Source organism: Helianthus annuus, chromosome 4, assembly GCF_002127325.2.
Source record: "Helianthus annuus cultivar XRQ/B chromosome 4, HanXRQr2.0-SUNRISE, whole genome shotgun sequence".
NCBI classification, from domain to species: Eukaryota; Viridiplantae; Streptophyta; class Magnoliopsida; order Asterales; family Asteraceae; genus Helianthus; species Helianthus annuus.
Window position 1 is genome coordinate 4,110,185 of NC_035436.2, and position 24,464 is coordinate 4,134,648.

Below are 24,464 nucleotides of genomic sequence, written 5' to 3' on the forward strand. Positions count from 1 at the left end.
ACTGAAGCTATGTGTGTTGTACCATTCGATACATACATGTATTATGCACACCCATAGGGGTCAATTAATGTAATCGGTTACTCGGTTTGGTTAATCCGGTTAATTTTTTCAGTTTTCAGTTCGGTTAAAGTAAATAACCAAATCAAACAAGAGCTAATTTTTTTTTTATTTAGAAATACATGTAATGTATGTATAAATACATGAAATAGATGTACAAATCAATGAAGTGGATAAATAAATACATGAAATTGAGGAATAAATACATGAAATGAAAGTATAAAACATTAAATGGATGTATAAAACCTAGAAATGCATGACAATACTAATGGTTTGATTCGGTTAATTTCGATTAACGGATGGTACAAAAAAAATAACGAGTTAAATGCCATTTTAGTCCCTGTAGTTTGAGACATTTTGTCAGTTTAGTCTAAAGGTTTGAAACGTTGTCATTTTAGTCCAAATAGTTTCAAGCGTTGCCATTTCAGTCCACTGGGACAACTCCGTCCATTTTTTCTGTTAGCTAGAAAGATAATCCAATCATTTTATATGGTCGAATTACCCTTCTAGTTAACAGAATTACATATAAAATGACCGAAATGCCCTTCTAGTTAACAGAATAAACGGATAGAGTTAACCCAGTAGTGGACTAAAATGACAACGCTTGAAATTATTTGAACCAAAATGAGAACATTTCAAACATTTGGAATAAACTGACAAAATGGTCCAAACCACATAGACTAAAATGACATTTAACTCAAAAATAACCGATAACTGACTTTCGGTTAATTTGGATTCGGTTTCATCTGTTTTCTACACACCTGACTTTAATTCCCTATCCTTGCCATAGTGGCTCAGGCTTTCGTGCCGCCGATATCCTTTATCCGGTGAGCTCAATGGCGTCAATCATCCCCAATTTCCGCCTCCGGCGACTTCCACCACTATCCAAATTCCGTTCAACTCTTCCGCCGCTACACCTCCACCGTCCTTGTTCCTCTATAGCTCTCCCCGTTGCATCTTCTTCATCTTCTCCATATGAAGATTCAGAGGAGCCTCAATCGAACACAAACACATTGTCCACCACCACCACCGCCATTGAAGAACCACACAGGAAGATCAAGAGCAAAAAACCTAAGCCGTTTTTCCCGAAACGAGGCGAGACATTGGAACTGGTGTGCGAAAGCCTAGCGTTTAAAGGAAAAGGTTTGTGTAAAGTGGAGGAGAGTGGTTATGTGGTTATGTGTGATCGTGCTCTTCCTGGTGAACGCTTTGTTGGTCGAGTTACTCGTAAGAAGAACAATTACTCTGAGGTTCGTTTGTTTGTTTTCGTCTGTTATATCATTCATTTTAGCTTCTTGTGTGAAAAAGTTGAACTGAGATTATCATGTTTTGCTACTTTAGTGCTTCAAGTTAACTTTGATAGGACTTTGTAGATGTGTAATGTGGGATAAACCTACTATAGGCTCTGTTCCCGAGTTTACTTAAGGAAAGAAAAGAACCTGAAAGGGCTAGAGCCATACAACAAGGCTAGTGGGTGTGGAGGAGGGTAGTCCGTTGGGGATGATCCGCCACGTAGGTGTCCACCTCAGCGGGTGTGGGGATGAGCCTAAGACTATGGGGTAGGCGGGGGTTGGGGCATGGGTTGGAGAGAAACGCCTAAGTCACCACCCCGGGTGGGCTTGGGTTTGGGCGTGGACCCTTGGGCGGGAGTTTAAGGCCGGGCGTGGGGCGGGGCTACCACATGACATGGCGGAACCTCATTGGCCAAGAGCACTAGCCTTTGAAATTGGCTTTTTTTCCACGGCCACCCAACCCACGCCCCACCATACCCCTTTGAAATTGGCTTTTGGTCTTGGGTGTTCCATAGTCCACGTGTCGCACCATGCCCCCAACCCACGCCCCACCATACCCCACGGTCTAAAGGGTTGGGCCTCCTAGGGTGTGAGGATGAGCCCCTAATATATACATATGTATGTATGTATATTTGTGTGTGTGTGTGTGTGTGTGATAAAAAGAGAGAGGACCGTCGTTGGTGTCTTGGAGGGGACAAAGGGGACGGGGGCAGTGTGGACGCCTCTTGATGGGCCTCGACGACCCTGGGACATCCCCCACACCCACTAGCCTAATAGACATAACTTATAGACAAATAACCTAAGGCTATAACCTAGGATCTTTATCTAACTCACCCCTTAGTTCTAGGGGGTGTAAAAGAGTCGAGCCCGCTTGGCTCCTCGAACTTGCAAGTTGCAACTACAAGAGCCAGAGTTCGAGCTCAGCTTGTTATTTATTAATTAATCTATATACATGTATGGATATCTTTTATACTTTTTAATTTTTTTTTATTTTTATGTAACATAATATATTAATATGTATATCATTTATATGCTTTTGCAACAACATAGGTCTTCACCTTTCCGAAATGATTGTTAGCAAGTTTATATAGGATTTCACCTTTTTTTTTCTGCGTTTGCAATGGCAATATTTTGCCATAACAATGTCTTCGCGTTATAGAAAGTTTATGCTATGGAAATGAACAAATCTGCTAATAAATGAATGTAAGGATCGTTGTGCTAAATGTAGCATTTGTTAACGGGGTGTTTGGATTGATAGGCATCGGTTCTGATTATTTATGGGTCAAATAATTTTTTTATAATCGGTTTCATAAATGGGGCGGATCTACTGATCTAGGGGTGTTTGGGGGTTCCCAGGAACCCCTCGGTTTGGAAAAATTAGAAAAAAAAAGAGTTAATTACTGTTTTCGTCCCTGTAGTTTGTCAAAAATCACTATTACAGTCCGTTAGTTTAAAATTGCGATTTCAGTCCCTGTGGTTTCACTTTCGTAACCATTTCAGTCCACCTCGTAACCATTTCAGTCCCTCTACTTAACAGAATAATGGATTGAAATGGTTACGAAAGTGAAACCACATGGACTGAAATGGTTACGAAAGTGAAACCACAGAGACTGAAATCGCAATTTTTAAACTAATGGACTGAAATAGTGATTTTTGATAAACCATAGGGACGAAAACAGTAATTAACTCTAGAAAAAAATAGTGGAAACCTTGTATGATTTGGAAAAAAATTAGTGAGAATCTACCAAAAGGAACCCGATGGAAAAAAATCCTAGATCCGCAGTTGTTCATAATGGCTGCCTAACCAAGTGTCAAAAGGTAAAATAAAATTAAATATTTAAATTATTTTTTAACCTAATTCGATACATGTCTGATTCCGGTATTTTTATATATAACCAGCAGTTTTCAAGCACACATCAAACCAACGCCATGCACATTAAAGTTTGATGTTGTATAGTCTTGTTAGAATTGCAGGTGACTAAAGTGAAGACACTAAGTCCTCATAGAGATATGGTGGAAGCACCATGTGAATACGCGTTACAGTGTGGAGGTTGTAGGACGCAAAACTTATTATACGAGGCTCAAGTCAAGGCTAAGGAAGAACAAGTTCGAGACTTGGTGGTACATGTTGGAAAGTTCTCGTATAAAGATCCAGAATTTGAGAATGTAATGAAGCCAATTGTTCCCTGTGATACGCAATTTCACTACAGAAACAAGGTCAGTAAATACCAAAAGCTCGTCCCCAACACTCTTTATGTGTTTAACTAGAGTTATGCGCCGCCCGCGTTGCGGGGCGCTAAACCAAATATTTCTTAGTTTAATAACATGTACGCATTTATTTCGGTTAGTTATACATGCTACTTATAGCACGATATAAAAAAAGATGCATCGAGTTAACCAAATAAAGAAAAACACTATCATAGTTATGATTAAAAAAAATAGCTAAAAGGATGGCAAGCGTGTAATTTAGAGTTGGGGGCAAAACAATAATTTGTCAGGACCAATTAGCGAGTGCTAGGCAGCTGTTTGGCACGAATCCAAGTAAAATAAAACACTACCATAGTTTTGCCCAAAAAAACTATGGCAACATTGCAATTTCTAGCTTGGGTAAAATCGTAATTTTAAAATGGAGGTAAAATAATATTTTGAACTTAGGGCAAAAGCATTTTTTTTATTTTGAATTGGAGGCAAAATCGTAATATTTTTACTGAGGGCAAAATCGTAATTTTAGCTGGGAGCAAAACAAAAATTTTATTTTGAACTGGGGGCGAAATTGTAATTTTAAACTGGGAACCAAATTGTAATTTGGCAGGATTGTAGCTCTGTGCAAAACTATAATTTTTTTTTACCAAGGCAAAATCGTAAATTTAAGCGGGTGGCAAAGCATATATTTAATTTCTAACTGGGGGCAAGATCGTAATTTTAAACAGAGGATACAATCGTAATTTGACAGGACCTATAAATAACAATTTTTTTAAAAAAAAAAGAAGGGCAGCCACTTTTGGCCAACCACCTATCATTACTATTCCCGCCGACATATAAACCTTATGTTTGTATGTATTGAAAATTTTTGAGTAAAGTACACGGATAGTTTCTGTGGTTTTTCAAAATTTTGGATTTGGTCACTAGGTTTTCAAAAGTACACGGATGGTCCCGGTGGTTTGCACTTTGTAACACATTTAGTCCCCAACTTTTGCTAAAAGTACATGAATGGTCCCTGTGGTTTGCAGTTTGCACTTTGTAACGCAATTAGTCCCCAACTTTTGCTAAAAGTACATGGATGGTCCCTGTGGTTTGCACCTTGTAACGCATTTAGACCATTACTTGGACCTCCTGAAACCTTTAGATTTGTTGGTTGGGGACTAAATGTGTTACGAAGGGCAAATTACAGGGACCATCCGTATACTTTTGGAAAGCTACGGACCAAATCCAAAATTTTAGAAAACCACAGGGACTATCCATGTACTTTTACTCTTGTTTTTTTATAGAGATGACAATTTGTACCCATTTACTAATTGTAGAGTAAAGCACACGGATAGTCCCTGTGGTTTTTCAAAATTTTGAATTTGGTCCCTAGCTTTTCAAAAGTATGTGGATGGTCCCTGTGGTTTGCACTTTGTAACGCATTTAGTCCCCAACTTTTGCCAAAAGTACATGGATGGTCCCTGTGGTTTGCGCTCTTTGTAACGCATTTAGTCCATAACTTGGACCTCCTGAAACCGTTAGATTTGTTGGTTGGGGACTAAATGCGTTACAAAGTGCAAACCACAGGGACCATCCATGTACTTTTGGATAGCTAGGGACCAAATCCAAAATTTTGGAAAACCACAGGGACTATCCATGTGCTTCACTCCTAATTGTATTAATATCGTTTTTGTAATCATAATAAATGTACTAGACTACTTGTTATCTATACCATACACAGAAATAGTGTTTGGGTCAACATAACGCAGATTGTTTTCACCCGTAAAATGTAAATAACCGATTTTAACCCGTATTAACATTCAAAACCCGTTTAGCCACCTATAATTTTTGTGTCTGCTTGCTTCAAATCTATAGCATGAGAGGAAATATTGAAAGAATGTTCTATTGATTATAATTGCAGATGGAATTTTCCTTCGGTCCCAAAAGATGGTTACCCAAAGAACAATTGGCCGATAAAAGTGAAGATGCTAATGTCTTTTCTTTGGGATTACATGCTCCTGGTTTTTTCGATAAGGTGTTAAATGTCGACAAGTGCTTCTTACAAAGTGAGCCGGCAAATAAGGTAATAATTTTTAGATTAGAGTAAACTGCCATTTTGGTCCCTGAGGTTTGGTCACTTTTGCCACTTTAGTCCAAAACTCAAACCTTTTAAATCTGGGTCCCTGTGGTTTCACTTTTATTGCCATTTTGGTCCAAAAATGAAATCAGCTAATATTTGACTAATAAAATCATGTTATTTTGTCCTTTTCCTCAGGGGCAAAATGGCCAAATATCAGCTGATTTCATTAATTTAATTAATAATGTGTTATAATAAAATGAGTTAATTGCTCGGATGGTCCCTGTGGTTTCAACTTTTTTCATGTTTAGTCCCTAACTTTTGAAAATAGCAGGTATGCTCCCTATGGTTTGTCATTTTGTTACTCGGATAGTCCCTGAGTAGATGTCAGTTAGTTTGAAAATAGCAGGTATGCTCCCTATGGTTTGTCATTTTGTTACTCGGATAGTCCCCAGAGTAAATGTTAGGGGACTATCCGAGTAACACCATAGGGAGCATACATGCTATTTTCAAAATGTGGGGACTAAACGTGAAAAAACGTGAAACCACAGGGACCATCCGAGCAATTAACTCTAATAAAATTATATTGACTGTTTTGCCCCTGAGGAAAAGGACAAAATAACAGGATTTTATTAGCCAAATATTAGCTGATTTCATTTTTGGACCAAAATGACAATAAAAGTGAAACCACAGGGACCCAGATTTAAAAAGTTTTGAGTTTTGGACTAAAGTGGCAAAAGTGACCAAACCTCAGGGACCAAAATGACAGTTTACTCTTTAGATTATATGGAACTATTGTATATAATCCATATTGGATAGAACAGTTTGAAAAATTTCCAATTTTTATAAGATCACAAGTTCGTCTTTGAACCCTTGATCCTTGATATACTTCCTTTATTGATGGGTACAGGGTACCTAAATCAACACTTAACAATATAACTGGCAATGCTCATAGATAACATTATACTCTTATTGCCGTTATGGAAACTAAAGATGATGGAAATTTAAGGACAGCAGCTATATGTTATATGATAATTGGAAGAGTTAATTACTGTTTTCGTCCCTGTGGTTTGTCAAAAATCACTATTTCAGTCCATTAGTTTAAAACTTGTGATTTCAGTCCCTGTGGTTTCACTTTCGTAACCATTTCAGTCCACCTCGTAACCATTTCAGTCCCTGTACTTAACAAAATAATAGATTGAAATGGTTACGAAAATGAAACCACAGGGACTGAAATTGTTACGAAAGTGAAACCACAGGGACTGAAATCACAATTTTTAAACTAATGGACTGAAATAGTGATTTTTGACAAACCACAGGGACGAAAACAGTAATTAACTCTAATTGGAAAAGTAACTAAATGAAGTAAAGCTTGTGAGTGGGCCTTGTCTCATTAATAGTTAGAGTTTGGTATCAAGAATAATGTGTTCTCTATATATAGGAAAGAGTAAAATGCTATTTTCGTCCCTGATGTTTGGCCAGTTCTGCGACTTTCGTCCAAAGGTTTGTTTTTCCGCATCTGGATGACTGGATCCAAAAGGTTTGAAATCTTGCCATTTTCAACCATCTCGTTAACTCCATCCATTTTCTCCGTTAAGTCAGGGGTATTTTTGTCTTTTTTGTTAACTTAAAGGGAAATTCCCTTTTTTTTGTACAAGGGAAATTTGGTCTTTTTTGTCCTATGTACAAGGCTACAAGCATTTAGCATAATGTACAAGTATTCAAAAGACCGAATTGCCCTTTAAGTTAACAAAAATACCCATGACTTAACTTAGAAAAATGGATGGAGTTAACGAGCCGGTTGAAAATGGCAAGATTTCAACCGGTTGAAAATGGCAAGATTTCAACCGGTTGAAAATGGCAAGATTTCAAACCTTTTGGATCCAGATGCAGTAAAACAAACCTTTGGACGAAAGTCGCAAAACTGGCCAAACATCAGAGACAAAAATGGCATTTAACTCTATAGGAAATTAATCAAATCATTAGATAGATGGACAATTTAGGTGATATTATATACTCGACCATTTCTTTGTATTGCAAAATATTAGCAACAATTTCTAAACAAACAATCGAGTGTTAGTTTAGACGGTTCAGTTTTTTTACTTGATATTTGGTGGTAGTGTGTGTACGTAACGTACCCACAATACACTTGTACGATTCTTTAGCATGCTTAGTATTTAAGTTATATTTCTGATGTATAGGTTCTTGCAGCCGTTCAAGATTGTTGGAGAAATCCTGAACTGGGATTGTCACCATATGATTGTCATTCTCATACTGGATTTTTGAAGCACCTGACGATACGAAGCGGAAGGTATTAATAAATATTTCTTTATTTTCTTGTAAATAATGTCCAATTCTGATCATTAATATCACTTTACGATTAGAATAAGCTTCAACATGATATCATCATAAATGCATATACCAACTTTTCTGTGCTTCTAATATTTATCTTATGTTAAACTTAAGATAAATCTTTAAACTAGGGGTGCAAACGAGCCGAGCCGAGCCCGAGCTCGACCAGGCTCGAGCCCTAGCTTGATTAACTTATGAGAGCTCGAGCTCGGCTCGGTTTGAGCTTTGTTTTCAAAACTTGAGCTCGGCTCGTTTATTATCTATTAATTAATATATTAAATCAACATAATATAAATAATAGACTCGTTTAGGCTCGCGAGCTTGATAAGTGAAGCTCTGGCTCGTGATCGTTTACCAAACAAGCTTATTTTTAGGTTCGGGCTCGGCTCGTAAACAAGTTTAAATAAGACTAGGCTCGTTTATTAGACAACTTAAACAAGGGGTAAATGTTATTACATATTAATTAAAAACTAATATTACACTAAGGCTCGACGAGCCTGACGCATAGTTACCGATAGCGAAGATGGCGTTCGCTATCGCGCGCTTGGTAGCGAAGCGCCCATGTCTTGTGATCCGTTATGTAGCGACTCCATAGCGTGATTATAGCGGACTCTGGCGACGAATTCTGGCTGGAAACCTGCAATTTCTGCCGGAAACATGCTGGAAACTAGGAAGGAGAAGAGCGGCTGTGTTTTCGTGCGTTTTTGCCTTTTTAGGGTTAAATAACTTTATGGATTTTAACATTTAACCATAGTTGTTAATAGCGGCTATAGCGACCGCTATAGCGCGCTATGTAGCCATGCGACATAGTGTCGCTATATGGGTCATAGCCACAAATAGCGATGATAGCGATCGTTTTTTTTTTATGTAAATAGCAATTAGATATAGCTATAAAATAGCTGGATTTATAGGCTTTTGTTAAATATACATGTAAAATAGCATATATACAAGGGTATTTTGATGTAATATACATATAAAAATTATCAAAATTCTTTTTCTAGTGTAATTGCTATTTATAAAATAGCCGTCGCTATTTGTCGCTATTCGCTACATAGCCTATAGGTGCCTTGTCGCTATTTGTCGCTATTCGCCATCGACAACTATGCATTTAACCCCTCTATCTTTCATTAGTTTACATTTAGTCTCTAAAACTTGTAAAAATTTACATAAAAGTGTAAATTAGTTTGTGTATCTTTCATACTAATATAGGATTCATATGTTTGAGGCATTCGATTTGCAAATTAATACTAGACAAGACCAGTTATTGTTAACTGTACCTCATATAGTATAACAATAGGATTTCTTCTCCATATTGCTCCTAATCTATATCAAATTACAAGTTTAATACTTTTATCAGAGACGTTGAAACTCGGGAACCGCAACTCATGGTTAATTTCGTGACTTCGTCTTACAAGCCAGAGCTTTTGAAGCCACTTGTTGACAAACTGGCAGTGTTCCCAGAAGTGGTATGTATATTTTATGTTGTTTTTTATATACGGATGCGCCAAATTGTTTTCATTACATTTTTGCTCCAAATTGTTTTAATTACATTTATATATTGTCCATTTTTCCATTAAACTCGTTCCAAAATTATTGTCCATTTTCAAAGATAGATAGCTGTATTAATTTCTTTATTCGTTTTAACCGTGTCGTTAATTCTTGCAAGTTTTCCAAGGAAATTGGTATCTTAAATACGTTAAGGGTTGGCTTGTAATTTAAAACTGCATTAATTATACGTATTTTAAATCGTCTTTACGCCCGCTTGCGGTATGCGCATATAATGTATATATGTGTGGGTGCTCGGGGGCAAAAGTGCAAGTGCACTAATTTTAACGTTATTTTACTAATTTCGTGAAAATAACGTTAAAAGAGGGGGATGGTTAATCATGCATCATGTGGTGTCGTTGATAGCCGAAAGACAAGGGGGTACATACACTAATCGGTAGTTGTCTCAATTGCTGAGTGTTATGTGCCTTATGTCCAAGGCTTGATGCAAAACTACTATCAAGCCGGGGTCTCACTGGAAGCAGCCTCTGTATTCCTACGTAGTAGAGGTAAGGCTGTCTACATTTTACCCTCCTCAGACCCTACCTTAGCTTTGCTATTGGTGGGATTTACTGAGTATGATGATGATGATGATTTTGAATCGTCTTTAATTGTTTGTGGATATTAGTTTTGGGACATACGAATATATATATATTTTGACGAGAGTGTCTTCGTTTAGCACTGGTCGAAATGGGCATGCTCTAGTTTGCTTTACTTGCTAACCCATTTTCATTCATTTTCTAAATTATTATATACAAATAATTAATGTGCTATGCAGTTAATATCGGTGATATATCGGTTATCGGTCCCCATGTCAAATATCGGTTACCGATATTATCGGCGATGTTGACGGATATATCAATGATTTTACCGATATCAGTATCTTTCTTCTTAGTTGTACCATTCGTCTTTCTTCTTATTGCTGCTATTAGTGTTTTAAGTCTTAACTAGAATTACGACCCGCCGCAATTGCGGCGGGGATTCTTTAGTTATAACTAAGTCGATTTAGGACCCACACGTTATGTTGAACCTGTGAAACGGGAAAAACAACAGACGATGTAAAAACGTTCACTCACACACGCACGTTGCGTGGTGTTAACTCACAAAGTTTAGAACGAAACGTAAAAACGTTACACCACGCACGTTGCGATGTGTTAACTCACAAAATTTAGAACGAAGCATAAAGCGAAAATTGGTGAAAAATGAAAACTATAAAAGCCTAAAGTTGAAAGTAAAAAAATTGTGAGGATAGATAGTAAAAGATAAAAAGTTTTGGGTTAATAGTAAAGAAAACAAATAGTTTTGGGTTAAAAGTAATTTAGAAAATTTGGGTGAAAAGTGAAAATATCAATTTTTTTGAAAAACACCCAAAGCATTGGGTACAAGAGATATATGCACAAAAAGGTTGCTAATTTATAGTTTTTTTAATTTTAATTTAATTTAATTGTTAATTGTTAGTGTTTAAAGTCTTAATCAATTCCTACTTTCTACAATTGTTAGTGTTTTGCAAGTTGCAAAAGGTCCTTTGCCAATATCCGATTTTTACCGCATTAACTGCATAGTTAGCATAGTTAATGCGTCGCTCGTGATTACAAAGACAATATTGTTTTAGTGATAATCTAAGTTTTTAAATAAAATAATTAGGAGGTTGCATGCAGAAAAAAAAGCTTTGGGTGATTTTTAACCCATTTGACTCACTCCCTTGCTTGTTAACTTATGTTTATTTGACCCAGTTGACTCGTTTGAGTTGATGGTCGGCTCGTTTGTTTCATCCAGTTAATTTTTTTGATTTTTTTTTAAACAAAGTTTGTTTCATCCAGTTATTTTTTTTTGATTATTTTTTAAACAAATACGGGGGACAGGTAAGCATCATGAACAATATTAATACTGCTGTCGGTAACACATCGGTTGGAGAACAAGAGTACACACTTTACGGGAAAGCTACTATCACAGAGATATTAAGAGGATTAGCATTCGAAATTTCCGCCAACTCTTTCTTCCAAACAAATGCTCATCAGGTATTTATATAATAACTATTTGATGCCTCGCCCGCGTTGCGGGGCGATGGCCGAATAATTCTCAACCAATTAAAAAACAGTACTATACTGGGGGCAAAATCATAATTTTGAACCGATGGTAAAATCGTAATTTTGAACCAGAGGAAAACCATATTTTTATTTTGAACTGGGGGCGAAAACGTATTTTTGAGCGGGGGGCAAAAGCATATGTTTATCTTTAGGGGGGGGGGGGACGTAATTTTAAACTGGAGGCGGAAAACGTAATTTTAAAGTGGGTGTAAAATAATAAACTGATGTAAAATCGTAATTTTTAGCTAGGGGGAAAACATATTTTTATTTTGAACTGGGGCAAAACCGTAATTTTGGCTGAGGGTCAAATCGTATTTTTTCTACCGAGGGCAAAATCATAATTTTGAGCTGGGGGCAAAAGGGTAAATATATTTTTAACTAGGGGCAAAAACGTAATTTTGAACGGACGGTAAAATCATAATTTTAAAGCGGGGATAAAATTATAAATTAATTGGGCCAATAGGGAAGTGCCAGGCAGGTTGCCTGGCACTATTCCCCTTGCCGCCCCTTTCCTCCAATCAATGGGAGGCACTATTCCCGCCGACCTTTGTATTTGTTGTGTTTAGGTAATATTAATAATTTTATTCCCACAATCCCACAAGCCTTTTAAATTTAATTAAGTTCAATTTAGATATAAATAATATGACTGCATTCCGGTGCAGGCTGAAATTCTATACAAGCTAGTAGAAGATTGTGCTGGACTCAAAGGAGATGGCTCAGAAATAGTTCTTGATTTATTTTGCGGGACCGGAACAATTGGTCTTACACTAGCCAAAAAGTATGACCCGTTATTAACAAAGATTAAAATGCCATTTTCATCCCCGAGGTTTGGCCAGTATTGCAACTTTCGTTCAAAGGTTTGTTTTTCCGCATCTGGATCCAGAAGGTTTGAAATCTTGCCATTTTCAGGCATTTAACTCCATCCATTTTTCTCCGTTAATGAGGGGCATTTCCGTCTTTTTAGACGCTTTTTATTAAAATAAAAACGCTATAAGATATAAATATCCACCTCTGTTGACTTTCTACCCACATAAACCCTTTAATCATCACAAAAATGTCTAAAAAGACGAAAATACCCCTGACTTTACGTTAAAAATGGATGGGAGTTAACGAGTTTGATGAAAATGGCAAAGATTTCAAACCTTTTGGATCCGGATGCGAAAAAACAAACCTTTGGACGAAAGGCACAAAAGCGGCCAAACCTCAAGGACGAAAATGTCGAGCTCGATTAACTTACTCGAGCTCGGGCTCGAGCTCAGCTCGATTCGAGCTTTGTTTTCAAAGCTCGAGCTCGGCTCGTTTGTATTTTATCAAGCTCGGGCTCGGCTCGTTTATTATCTATTAATTAGTATATTAAATAAAAATAATATAAATAATAGACTTTTTAGGCTTGCGAGCTCGATAAGTAAAGCTCGGGCTCGGGCTCGTTTACTAAATAAGCTTATTTTTAGGTTCGAGGTCGGCTTGTAAACAAGTTTAAATAAGCTCGGCTCGTTTACACTAAGGCTCGATAAGGCTCGACGAGCCTAACGAGCTTCACATGTGAGGCTCGAGCTCGGGCTCGATAAACAAACGAGCTTTGTTTTGAGGCTCAAGCTCGGCTCGACTCGGCTCGTTTAGAGCTTTTTCTCCAGCCGATCTCGAGTAGCTCGCGAGCCGCTCGGCTCGTTTGCACCCCTACTGTTACCGATCAAATTAAACACTTACGTCTGGATATGTTTCCTCTATTTGTCAGGGTAAAACATGTTTATGGTTATGAAGTAGTTCCTGAAGCCATTGCTGATGCCCGTAGGAATGCCAAGTTGAATGGGGTCCACAATGCCACTTTTATTCAAGGGGATCTCAATAAAATTAGTGAGAGTTTCGGGAATGATTTTCAAAAACCAGACATCGTCATATCAGGTTCTTACAACTGTTAATATTCTTGTGTAATCTTGCTATACAAAAAGAAAATATGAAGTAACAAGCGATTTGAAAACGATATAACCATTATGTGTTTTTTTTAAAGGAAAAATTACAAGTTTTGTCCTTTATCTTTATACCACTTTTCAGGCGGTGTCCTTTTTAACGAATGTTGACAGGCGGTGTCCTTTACTAGGTATTTTGTTGCAAGTTTAGTCTTTTACACCCAACCCAGTTAAAAAACCATGTTAATTGTTGACAAGCGGTGTCCTTTACTAGGTATTTTGTTGCAAGTTTAGTCCTTTACCTAGGTATTTTGTTGCAAGTTTAGTCCTTTACACCCAACAATTAACAGGGTTTTTTAACTAGGTTGGGTGTAAAGGACTAAACTTGCAACAAAATACCTAGTAAAGGACACCGCCTGTCAACATTCGTTAAAAAGGACACCGCCTGAAAAGTGGTGTAAAGATAAAGGACAAAACTTGTAATTTTTCCTTTTTTAAATAAGTAAATTTACTGAATCTTTTATAATTTTCTGCAGATCCCAACCGGCCAGGCATGCATACTAACTTGATTAAATACTTATTAAAGCTGAAAGCACCACGAATTGTGTACGTATCATGTAACCCTGCCACATGTGCACGTGACTTGGATCTTCTATGTCATGGTTCGGTGAGTACACCACTGTTACAAACAAGTTGCTTATTTTATTGCACCAGTATTTGAACTACATGTAACAAAACAAGTCATCTTTTAGTTACAGGCTCCTAGTATCAACTATGATTATAGTAACTATATTATTAAAAAAGTAAGGGACAATGTATAACACCTGACTAGGGGTGCAAACGAGCCGAGCCCAGCCCGAGCTCGACCAGGCTCGAGCTCGTTTAACACATGAAAGCTCGAGCTCGAGCTCAGCTCGATTCGGGCTTTATTTCTGAAGCTCGAGCTCAGCTCGAAGGTATTTTTTCAAGCTCGAGCTCGACTCGTTTAGTATTTATTAATTAAATTATATTAATTATAATTATTATTATAGATATAATTTACTTATTTTTTATATTTATATAAATGGTAATTATTATATAAATATATGTTTAATATATTAATAAAACAATATATAAACAGAAAGCTCGATTAGGCTCGCGAGCCGGCTCGAGCTCGATAAGCGAAGCTCAGGCTCGTATACTAAATGAGCTTGTTTTTAGGCTCGGGCTCGAGCTCGTTTAAGCTCGGCTCGTTCGAGCTTTTTTTCGAGCCGAGCTCGAGTAGCTCGCGAGTAGCTCGGCTCGTTTGCACCCCTACACCTGACTATCGGAACTAGACCGCTTAACAGCAAATCTGTAACATATTTGGTTCCTCTTATTCTAAATATGGCGACCAGAAGGGGATGATGAATATAACACTTAATTTTTTAAGACTACAATTTCATTTGGTTACCTTTTCTATTACACAAAGATACAACGTTATCAAACAGTCCAAAAATTCAAGGAGTTTGTCACCTTTAGCATGTTTTTGGCCGAATTTGGTATAACAAAACTTGATGCATACTTAAGACTTAAGTGGCCTGTAAGATTGTTCTGATAGTTGCGGCCTTAATTTAAAACGTTGAATTGTTATAATAATTTAGGAAATGTAAGCATTTGAGTACACTATAGTAAATTTTTAACGCATTTGACCCGTTTAACTTGTTCTGATAGTTGCGGTCTTGTTCGTGTTCGTTTGTTAAGAAATATATGTGTTCATGAACCGTTCACGAACACTTATTGAACGAGATTTTATGTTCGTGTTCGTTTGTTAAGGAAATGAACTTGTTCGTGTTCGTTTGTGTTTGTTTGTTAATTTTAGGCAACGAATGTTGACGAACACAAATGAGCACAAACTACTGCTCATGGAAACAAACGAACACAAACAATCGTTCATGAACAGAACATATAATACACCGACACTTATTAGATATTTAATTTGTCAGAATTTTGAAGTATTTAAATAAATATAAAAACTAAAAACACTAATGAAGAATCGAACACAAACGAACATGTTACCGAACGTTCACGAACATAAACGAACGAACACGACCTCTGTTCATGTTTGTTCATTTAACTAAACGAACGAAATTTCCTGTTCGTGTACGTTTGTTTAGTAAACGAACGAACATAAACGAACTTCCCGCCGAACGGTTCACGAACTGTTCGCCGAACGTTTGGTTCGTTTACAGCCCTACATGCGATGTATGTTTTTTGTGAGTATTCGTGTGACCCATTATCAATAATTACGATCCAAGTTGACCCGGTTTTGATATAAATGGGTTGAATTTGTGCAGGTGGAACAAAAGTTACAAGGATGTTACAGACTAAAAAGCATACAACCCGTGGACATGTTTCCTCACACTCCTCATATAGAATGTGTTTGCTTGCTTGAGCTATGTTAATTGCAATTCACTCACCGATTTATTAAGGTTCGTTTTTTATAATTTATTTTAACTGAACCAATTATGATCCCTTTTATATAATGTGATGTTTTGCGACATATCGTTCTACTAGCAAATGTACAATGTACGAGTAAAAAGTAGCGATGTAAAAGTGGGTTAGGTCGGATTTGAATGATCATTGATCCACCAACTTTTTTATTCTTTTGATTCTAGTATTTCAAATAATTATTGTATTTGGTAGAATACTGGGAGCTGTATTATTGGAAGGATAGTATAGTTTTGACAAATAAAATGTGGAGATATAATTATTTGATTATTTATATATACTATAGGTCATTTTTGACTAATCAATTTGACTAGTTTGAAATCCACCCCGAATTCATTTATATACTTGTAAGAACATCTCATATGTAATCAACCATAGCGAGTTGGTTTATGTTTGATGCTTATGTGACATGAAGTCAAAAATCTAGAAGACATTTGTATATAGTTTTAGGTTGCGTCCGATTGTGCTCACGGACGCCCACCCTCTATCCTCCACGCCACTGTCCTTGGCCACATACTCTTTCATCTCTCCTTGTCACGTCTCCCCCTTCCACCTAATGGGCTGTTTGACAACTGAATGGTTAAGTGCCGAACCAGTAAGAGGTCTGAACCATTAAGAGCCAGTATAATGCTTAACCATTCAGAGACAAATGTCTGACCAATTCAGATTAGAGGTTTTAACCATTCAGACTCGGTATAATGCTTAACCATTCAGAGGCAAATGTCTGAACCATTCAGACATCCGCTCGCGAAACAAACAGTTTGAACTATTAAGTGTTGAATCAGTAAGAGGTTTGAACTATTAAGAGCTAAACAAACAGCCCATAAGAATCTGTAGGCATCCCAGTGATACCATTGCGGGGGGTGCTCACAGAGCTTTGCTCGAGACAATGTGATAGATTATAAACTTAAGAAATTTGTTAACAATAGTTTGCCTTCTAGCATTACATCGGGGAAGATTATATAAAAAGAAATATCTATAGGCTAACAGTATCACATATCATGGCATGTTTAACAACTATTAGATATCAAGAGTTGTTTGATTGAACTGGGCTTAAACAAGTAGACTCGTTCATAAACTACTCAAGATTAATTCACTAAAATTTCAAACTGAGCCAAGCTTAAACTAGCTTGAGCCTATATTAAAGCTCGCTTATTAAACGAGTCTGTGCCCAAACTTCATATATTGAGTATGACTATCAGTGGCGGATCTAGGATTCCGACCAAGAGATAACGTTTTATAAATAGGCGGTAACGAAATCGAAAAAACGTGAAATTTTTCCAAAATATACACTAAAAACGTCAAAAATTTTCCGACCAAGCGGTAGCGGAGGCTACCCCTTGTTTCTATATACATACACCCCTGATGGCTATGCCTGCAAGCTTAAACTATATTATTTATATAAATATATTATTGTTTATTTAATATAAAACATATTATGTTATATTAACCATTACCCAATACTATAATTTTCAACATGTTTAGGCATAAAAATGTTGTAACTTATGCTCTGAGGGTTTTTTAAAAAAAATTGAATTTTTTACTTTTAACCCAAAACTATTTAAATCTTTACTTTTAACCTAAAACTATTTGATTTTTTTTTTCTTTTAACCCCAAAACTTTTCATCTTTACTTTTAGCCCAAAACTATTTGTTTTTTTTACTTTTAACCCCAAAACTTTTCATCTTTTGCTATTTAACCTCACAACTTTTTTACTTTCAACTTTGGTCCTCTATACTTTTCATTTTTCAAAAAAAATTTCATTTTACATTCCATTCTAAATTTTGTGATTTAACATGGCGCAACGTGCGTGTGTGGTTAAACGTTTTCACGTCGTCTACTTTTTCCTGTTTGACAGGTTCATCATAACGCACAGGTCCTAGATCGACTTAGTTATTCTTTTATATGTTTTACGTTTCGGTTTAGTTTCTTCGCATTAACACGCCGCAACTTCAGTGTTTGTGGTCACCGACAGTAGTGTGACATTAGTGTTCGCCCCCGCCGCAACGCAGGGGTGCTTAATACTAGCTAGTTATATATAATTTATAATCATGAATCCGTAATAACATAATTAAACAATCATCAAATAACAAATGAGTCGAGCTCAATATAATTTTTTTTCTTATGAGCCGAGCTCTACCGCGACTTAATCTAATTAAACTTTTTAACAACTCTAATTGTATTTATGCAATAATCTTTATGTGGATGACTAGATAGAAAGAAAAGATGAATCTTTTGCTTAGATGGAAGACACCCTCATGATTGCTTTAAAATCCTTGTCACATTACATCTGTACGTATGGGTGGGATTCATTTGTTACTTCCAGAAAAACCTCTCCCTCCCCCCCCCCCCCCCCCCCCCCTCATTGATGATGAAAACTTACTTAAAATTAACTTGTTGTGATTGATGCCATTGATGGTGACCAGTTACTGAAAGAGGATAAGGTGGGTTTTCAATTCAATCAGGTCCCCTACAATCACGAGCCCGCCCGCCCTCCTATTCATGGAACTCAGACCTATATGAGCTGTGTTTCTTTATCGCAAACCTCCGAATTTGTCGTCATCTTTTGTTGTTGGTCATATTGTAGACAATGTGTTCGACGAAATGTGCATAAGAGGTTTTGCATAAACGATGGGGAGTGGGGACTTGAGACGGTTAATGACCCATGACTAACACACCGGCTACATTGTCTTGTGACCGATGGTTAACCCATGGCTAACCCATGGCTCGACTCTATGAGAGTAATATTTGACAAAGATTCAGAAGTAAAAAAAATATTAATGGCATAAATTTTGGATTTATTTCTAGTGGTTCAAAACGATAAAATAATTTTATTATTAACGGCGGGTCATTTGGGCTGAATGCGTTAAGCGAGTGTAAATTGTTGAGCGAGTTAAAAATGTTTCTTAATCTAGAATGGAGAAAGAGTGTTTCTCATGGTTATTAAACGCTAGGTTACCCAACCTTAGGGTCGCATCTAATCTTTTTAATTCCTAAAACAAATATTAAAATTGAGATATGTCTTAATAAAAGTAATAAGTTTGCTTACGCTTCTAATAATAACTTGTCTTTATTACTGAATTTAATACAAGGCCATGTGTAGTCGAGCGTTATGAAAGGCCGAAAGGGGCTATGGCGCCCCATAGCACCCAGAACACCTCCCCCCCCCACCCGTGGCGTTATGGGGGGGGGGGGGAGGTTTAGTTCAAGGCGTGATACATATAGCGACGCTACACATTGGTTGCTCTCTCTCACACATATATATATGTTGTATAATCTCCCTTCCACTACACACTCAAGTTATATAACCATCTTTCTTACATATTTTGTCACTTGTCACATAAATAAGGCCTAATCACTACAAACGGACTAAGCATAAACCGCAAATAAACTCGTCATATTAAAATCCTAACTAACTTCATTGTATAACACCACAAATAAATGCAGTTTTGAACATTGCGAAGCTTGAAAATTTCCACCGGGTGATCGGAAGTCACCGGATCTTAAAATTCTATATAAGTATTTTTTTTTTATAAAACCGGGGGGTCGAAAACGTATATACCTAAAAAATTCTATACAAAAACTACATACATACCATTACCGAGCGAAATGTTCGAGGGATCAGACGCCCCGGCCCCTTGAAAGCTACGCACCCGGTTTTGAAGATGATATATAAACCTAACCCCATTAGACTGCAAAACTCTAAAGCCTATAATTTTTGTTGTCCCCTCAAAATTTTTTGTTTTTTTTCCTTCTAAAAAAAGTAGGAAAGCACATGTCCAACATAATTTTTTTTATAATTTAATATTTAAATTTTCTTCAGATAGAATAATAGAAGGGAATATAAAGAGAAAAAAAAAATCCTATTAACCTCTCACTCATACCAAGGTGTAATGGTGCACAACTTCATCTTTCACTGATGTAGTGAGCCACGTATCTTTAGTTATTTAAATATAACCAATATCCTTGATCCACGTAAGCAAATGCACGTGCTGCTCACGTGTGTGCCTGGCCACGTCGGATGACACCTGTTGTGAAAGATTTGTACAACCTAGCAAGCATAACCAACCAACACACGCTCACAACATTATTTCAGATATGATCCCTTTGACAACCCATATATTATCTAGTTTATTTGTTGATACATTAGTTTATAATCATTAATAGTTATATTTATAAATAAAGATGATAAAGTTATTTAACCTTAGACTACCAACCATATATATAAGTTGGCATTTAGCCTTTTCTTTTGATGGTTACACTCTAATTAATACTACCTACAGATGTTGGAATCTTTAATTCAAAAAACCCTTTAGGGGGCGTTATCCAACAAGTGGTAAAAAGTGCATAGGAGGGCTTTATGGGGCTATATATGACAAGAGAGTATAGTCATAAAGCCCCAATCATTAGTCAATTATTAATTTTCAGTTTTTTTTATAATTAATTTCTAACTTTATAAAATAAAAAACCATTAAAAAAGTAAAAAAAAAAAAACCATTTCATTAATTTAAAAAACATTACAATAAACCCGGTTTGATGTTGATTGTACTCAACAAAACCGGATTCGTACGGGGTGGGCCGAGTGGGAACCGGAAAAACGGGATGGTTAGGATTGCTCGTTTGGTTCGTGTCTGCACTAGAACGCGGAGGAACAAAACCGCGGTTGAAGGGATGCATTGTATAAAAACCTAGATTTTTATAAAATAAAGATAGAGATAAGATGGTTTGGGAGTGTGTTGGTTTTTAAAAAAATGAGTTGAAAGGGTGATTATATATAGAAATTTAAAAGAATTATTTTTTTTAATTTAGTCGACCGTTGAAACGGTCATTTTTTGAAAACCTAAATTTCTCCAGCGTTATAACCTTCGCGAGGTAACAAAATCAACAACTCATAGCGCCGGCTGTAGCGGTGTGGCTGGGCGCTATGGGACCATGTGCCACGGTATACCGCCGCACTACGGGTGGCCTAACAACCTTAATGTGTCAAAGTAACACTATCTTAAGGTTGTTATGTTGTATCAAAGTAACACTATCTTAAGGTTGTTATGTAATAGACTAATAGGCAAATTAAGTTTATCGAGTCGTAGGTTCATAAAAGACTAAAATTAAGTTTATTGAGTCGACTCGGTTCATACAATGGCCCAACCAAATTGATATTTTTTTATAATAAAGATAAAATTACAGAAATCAACCTTTATGTTATACTCAAACTGCACTTTGTACCTTTCACTATAAAATCGGCGAAAACCAACCTTTATGTTTATGTTTTGCTGTAGGTTCAACCTTACCACTAACCTCGTCCAAAAACTCAGTTAACTTACCTCACATGCTTTGCATGTGAGGGTATCATGGTCTTTTCACAAACCTTTTATTTAATATATTATTTTAAATGAAAGAGACTCTGTTTGTGTAACACCTCGTAAATTCGTGTTCAGTAATAGTAATATACTGACACGTGTTCATACTCCCAATTGTGCCTAATACTGGCCAGGAGGGACTAATTTTGCCAAACATGGAAAGTATGAATGTGAAGGGACTAAAGTTGTCAAAATTTACAAGCTTATATATTTTATTATTTCTAGCGTATTATAATTTTATTAATAATTTATACCCTTCAAAAAAATGAAAACCAAAAATAAAATTGCAAGCATGTTCATAACGATATGATTTTGAGCAGAAATTTCCGTGTCAATAATAATATTAAATAAAATATTTGGTTCTTTTCGGATATCGTTTTCTGTAGTAACAAAGTTATTAATTTGTTCTTTTAAATTAAAAATTGAGAAAAATAAAAACAAAGTTGACAATGAATATTTGGAGACTTGAAGCTGCAATCTTAGAAAATTTCAAATGGTAACCCATTCATTGAGCTGTAGTCATGGGCTGCATGTGGGGTGGATATATTTGAAACCCCTAAAAAAATAATTGTAAAATTAAACACAAACCCTAAAAAAATAATTGTAAAATTAAACACAAATTATAAATGTTTCAAAAGCTAGATTCGTAGCAGTTTTGACAGTTCATAGGTTAAACAACCAATACGATTCAAAAACCGCTCGACAATTCATTGAAATTCTTCATTTTTGACTGGTTTTAACCAGCCAGTTCATTTGAGTCAACTCAAGTAGCTCGTAAACTAACTAGAAGCAAAATATAAAAAAAGTAAAAACTCAAGGTGATTTTTGATTAAAACTACAAGAACGCAAATTACACTTTGTTCGAAATGTATTTTTTGATTGAACATAGGTTAAACAGCTAATACGATTCAAAAACCAGTCGGCAATTAATTCACTGAAATTCTTCATTTTTGACCGGTTTTAACTAGCGTTTCATTCGAGTCAACTCATGTAGCTCGTAAACTAACTAGAAGCAAAATATAAAAAAAGTAAAAACTCAAGGTGATTTTTGATTAAAATCACAGGGACGCAAATTATACTTTGTTCGAAATGTAATTTCCGATTGAACATAAGAGACAGGCTGGCCCGGTTTTCAAAAGAATGTAAAATTGATATACAAACTTATTTAAAGAGTCAAGTACAAATTAAATTATAAGTTATAAAAGGTACAAATAATAAATGGATCAATTAGTTCATTTGATTATGATGAAAGTATGATTAAAAGGCAAAATCAGAAAGTGGTTTCTGGCAAAGAGGCTGAGTGCTCAACTCTTAGTCGCAGTCTTCACTCTTGGCCACTTTACAGAGCGCATGAAACACACATCCAAAAGTAGTTTTGCAGCTTTATTCAATCCACTTCATATAATATACACTAATTGTTATCTTTTTAGTAACTTTTCAAAAACATTTTCTAGTTATATTATGCATGTGTACTTGTTTAGATTCTTCATTCCAATTGTTCCACGTTTAATCGCAATATTATTTAGCCCCCGCACCATGTAAACACACCCTTGCATTCATACACACTCTCTCTCTCTCTCTCTCACATGTAAATATGTAACACACTCTCTCTCTCACACATGTAAATATAAGGTGAGAATTTGGTAAAAAAAATACCAATTAAGTTTAGTTTTTTTTCTTCCTATTATGAGACTTCAACCTTCAATCATATAGGAAGAAGCATCTGACCGACACATTTTGATGTTGCTAGGAAACGTACCCTTCGGTAAGTTTATTAGAAAGAGAAAAGTTTAGAGAGGAAAAAAGGGACGACGTATGACATAAAGAGAAGTGAAATTGGACATATGTGACCATCTTCATTTCTACGTTTGTTATCCTGACTTTTTTTATTACATTATGGGTTATGTAGTATTTGAAATTCGTTTTCTATGCCTAATATCATATATATTTCACACAGAGTGATACATACATTTTTGAAGAGTAAAATCAATGAAAAAATCTTGGATCTGCCACTCTTTGTATACATGCACGTACATGTGGAATGTGCGGAACTATTGAGAAGCTAGTAGGTAAGGGTGTGTAAAAGTACAAGATGTATCAAGTGGAGTTCGCCTCTCCATTGTTAAATTAGCGTTGATAAGGGTTTGAGCTTGATTCTTTGGAAATCGGGAACTCGAATAGCTCAAAGACCAATGTGAACCATTCTTGAAAATATGTAGGATAAAAAGTTTGAAAAATTTAAAAATACTTATGAAAATTATGTTTTCAAAATAAACATGATTTAAGCTTAAACTCAACTTGTTATATGTCTCGATAGAGCTATTTATACTTGATCAGAAATAGAACTTCCCCCGATTTGTAACCTTTTTAACAACAATTTTTTTACATCAAATTATCACATAACCTTGAATATGTAAGTATTTAAAGTCACACCACTTTTGTATAAATTAAACACCATACCACTAAATCACATAGTTATGAGTCTGGATTTGTAACTAGCTATTAAGGTGTAACAAATTAGGACTTGGTTATAAATCAAAATGTTTACATTCCCTCCCCAAAGAAAACTAGAAATCAAATTATGTATAAAAGCAATTAAATCTGTAGGTCCCTATCCGGTGGATGACGAACCTAAAACCTTGTTATACTAACTCACTAGCGAGTGCGGAATCCAAGCTAGCAAGCAAACCGGGATTAAACAAGTATGAACACAAGCACACACGGGTTTCACCGATTAACACTAGTTGTATTAATGCAAATGAAGGTTTCGGTTACAAGCACAATGTTTACAAATCTAACTTGTAAACTCTCAAAGTGTGTGTGTGTGAGTTTTGGACAGAATGCTCTCAAGGCTTTCTATCTCTCGGATGTGCAAAATGGCAGAACTAACTCACACATACACTGCATGGGTATATATATACCCAGCCCATGATGCCAGATCGAAGGATCCGATAGATGGTCCGAAGGATCATCTATTGAGGATAAGTTGTTCGAATCATCAGCATTGACCTCGAAGGATCATCCTTCGAGGTCTAACAGTCGAACTATATCTTTCGTGCACCTCGAAGGATCAACAGAATCCTTCGAGAAGCTATCCTTCGATCAGAACATCTTTCAATATACAAACTGTTGTCCAA

At 36.2% G+C, this 24,464-nt stretch overlaps 1 protein-coding gene across 2 annotated transcripts; it reads left to right on the plus strand.

Annotated features, from left to right (window-relative positions):
- The first annotated feature begins 819 nt into the window (after window positions 1-819).
- Window positions 820-16,242, plus strand: LOC110935581 (uncharacterized RNA methyltransferase CT0009). Of its 2 annotated transcripts, none has more exons than XM_022177952.2 (10): window positions 820-1,307; window positions 3,324-3,566; window positions 5,455-5,616; window positions 7,812-7,921; window positions 9,320-9,428; window positions 11,370-11,525; window positions 12,257-12,372; window positions 13,330-13,496; window positions 14,038-14,168; window positions 15,817-16,242. In XM_022177952.2, exons 1-10 carry the CDS (start codon window positions 894-896, stop codon window positions 15,922-15,924), a joined length of 1,716 nt encoding a protein of 571 aa, XP_022033644.1. In that variant the 5' UTR covers window positions 820-893; the 3' UTR covers window positions 15,925-16,242. The 2 variants fall into 2 exon arrangements, with proteins under 2 accessions (XP_022033644.1, XP_022033645.1); XM_022177953.2 differs by having other exon boundaries at window positions 839-1,307; window positions 3,316-3,566.
- Window positions 16,243-24,464: the final 8,222 nt, after the last annotated feature.

Bases quoted from the DNA above. Each gene is read 5' to 3' on its own strand.
- LOC110935581 (XM_022177952.2), top strand. From the start codon at position 894: ATGGCGTCAATCATCCCCAATTTCCGCCTCCGGCGACTTCCACCACTA. The intron at 1,308-3,323 runs GTTCGTTTGTTT...TTAGAATTGCAG, and splicing joins AGAAGAACAATTACTCTGAG to GTGACTAAAGTGAAGACACT. The intron at 11,526-12,256 runs GTATTTATATAA...ATTCCGGTGCAG, and splicing joins TCCAAACAAATGCTCATCAG to GCTGAAATTCTATACAAGCT.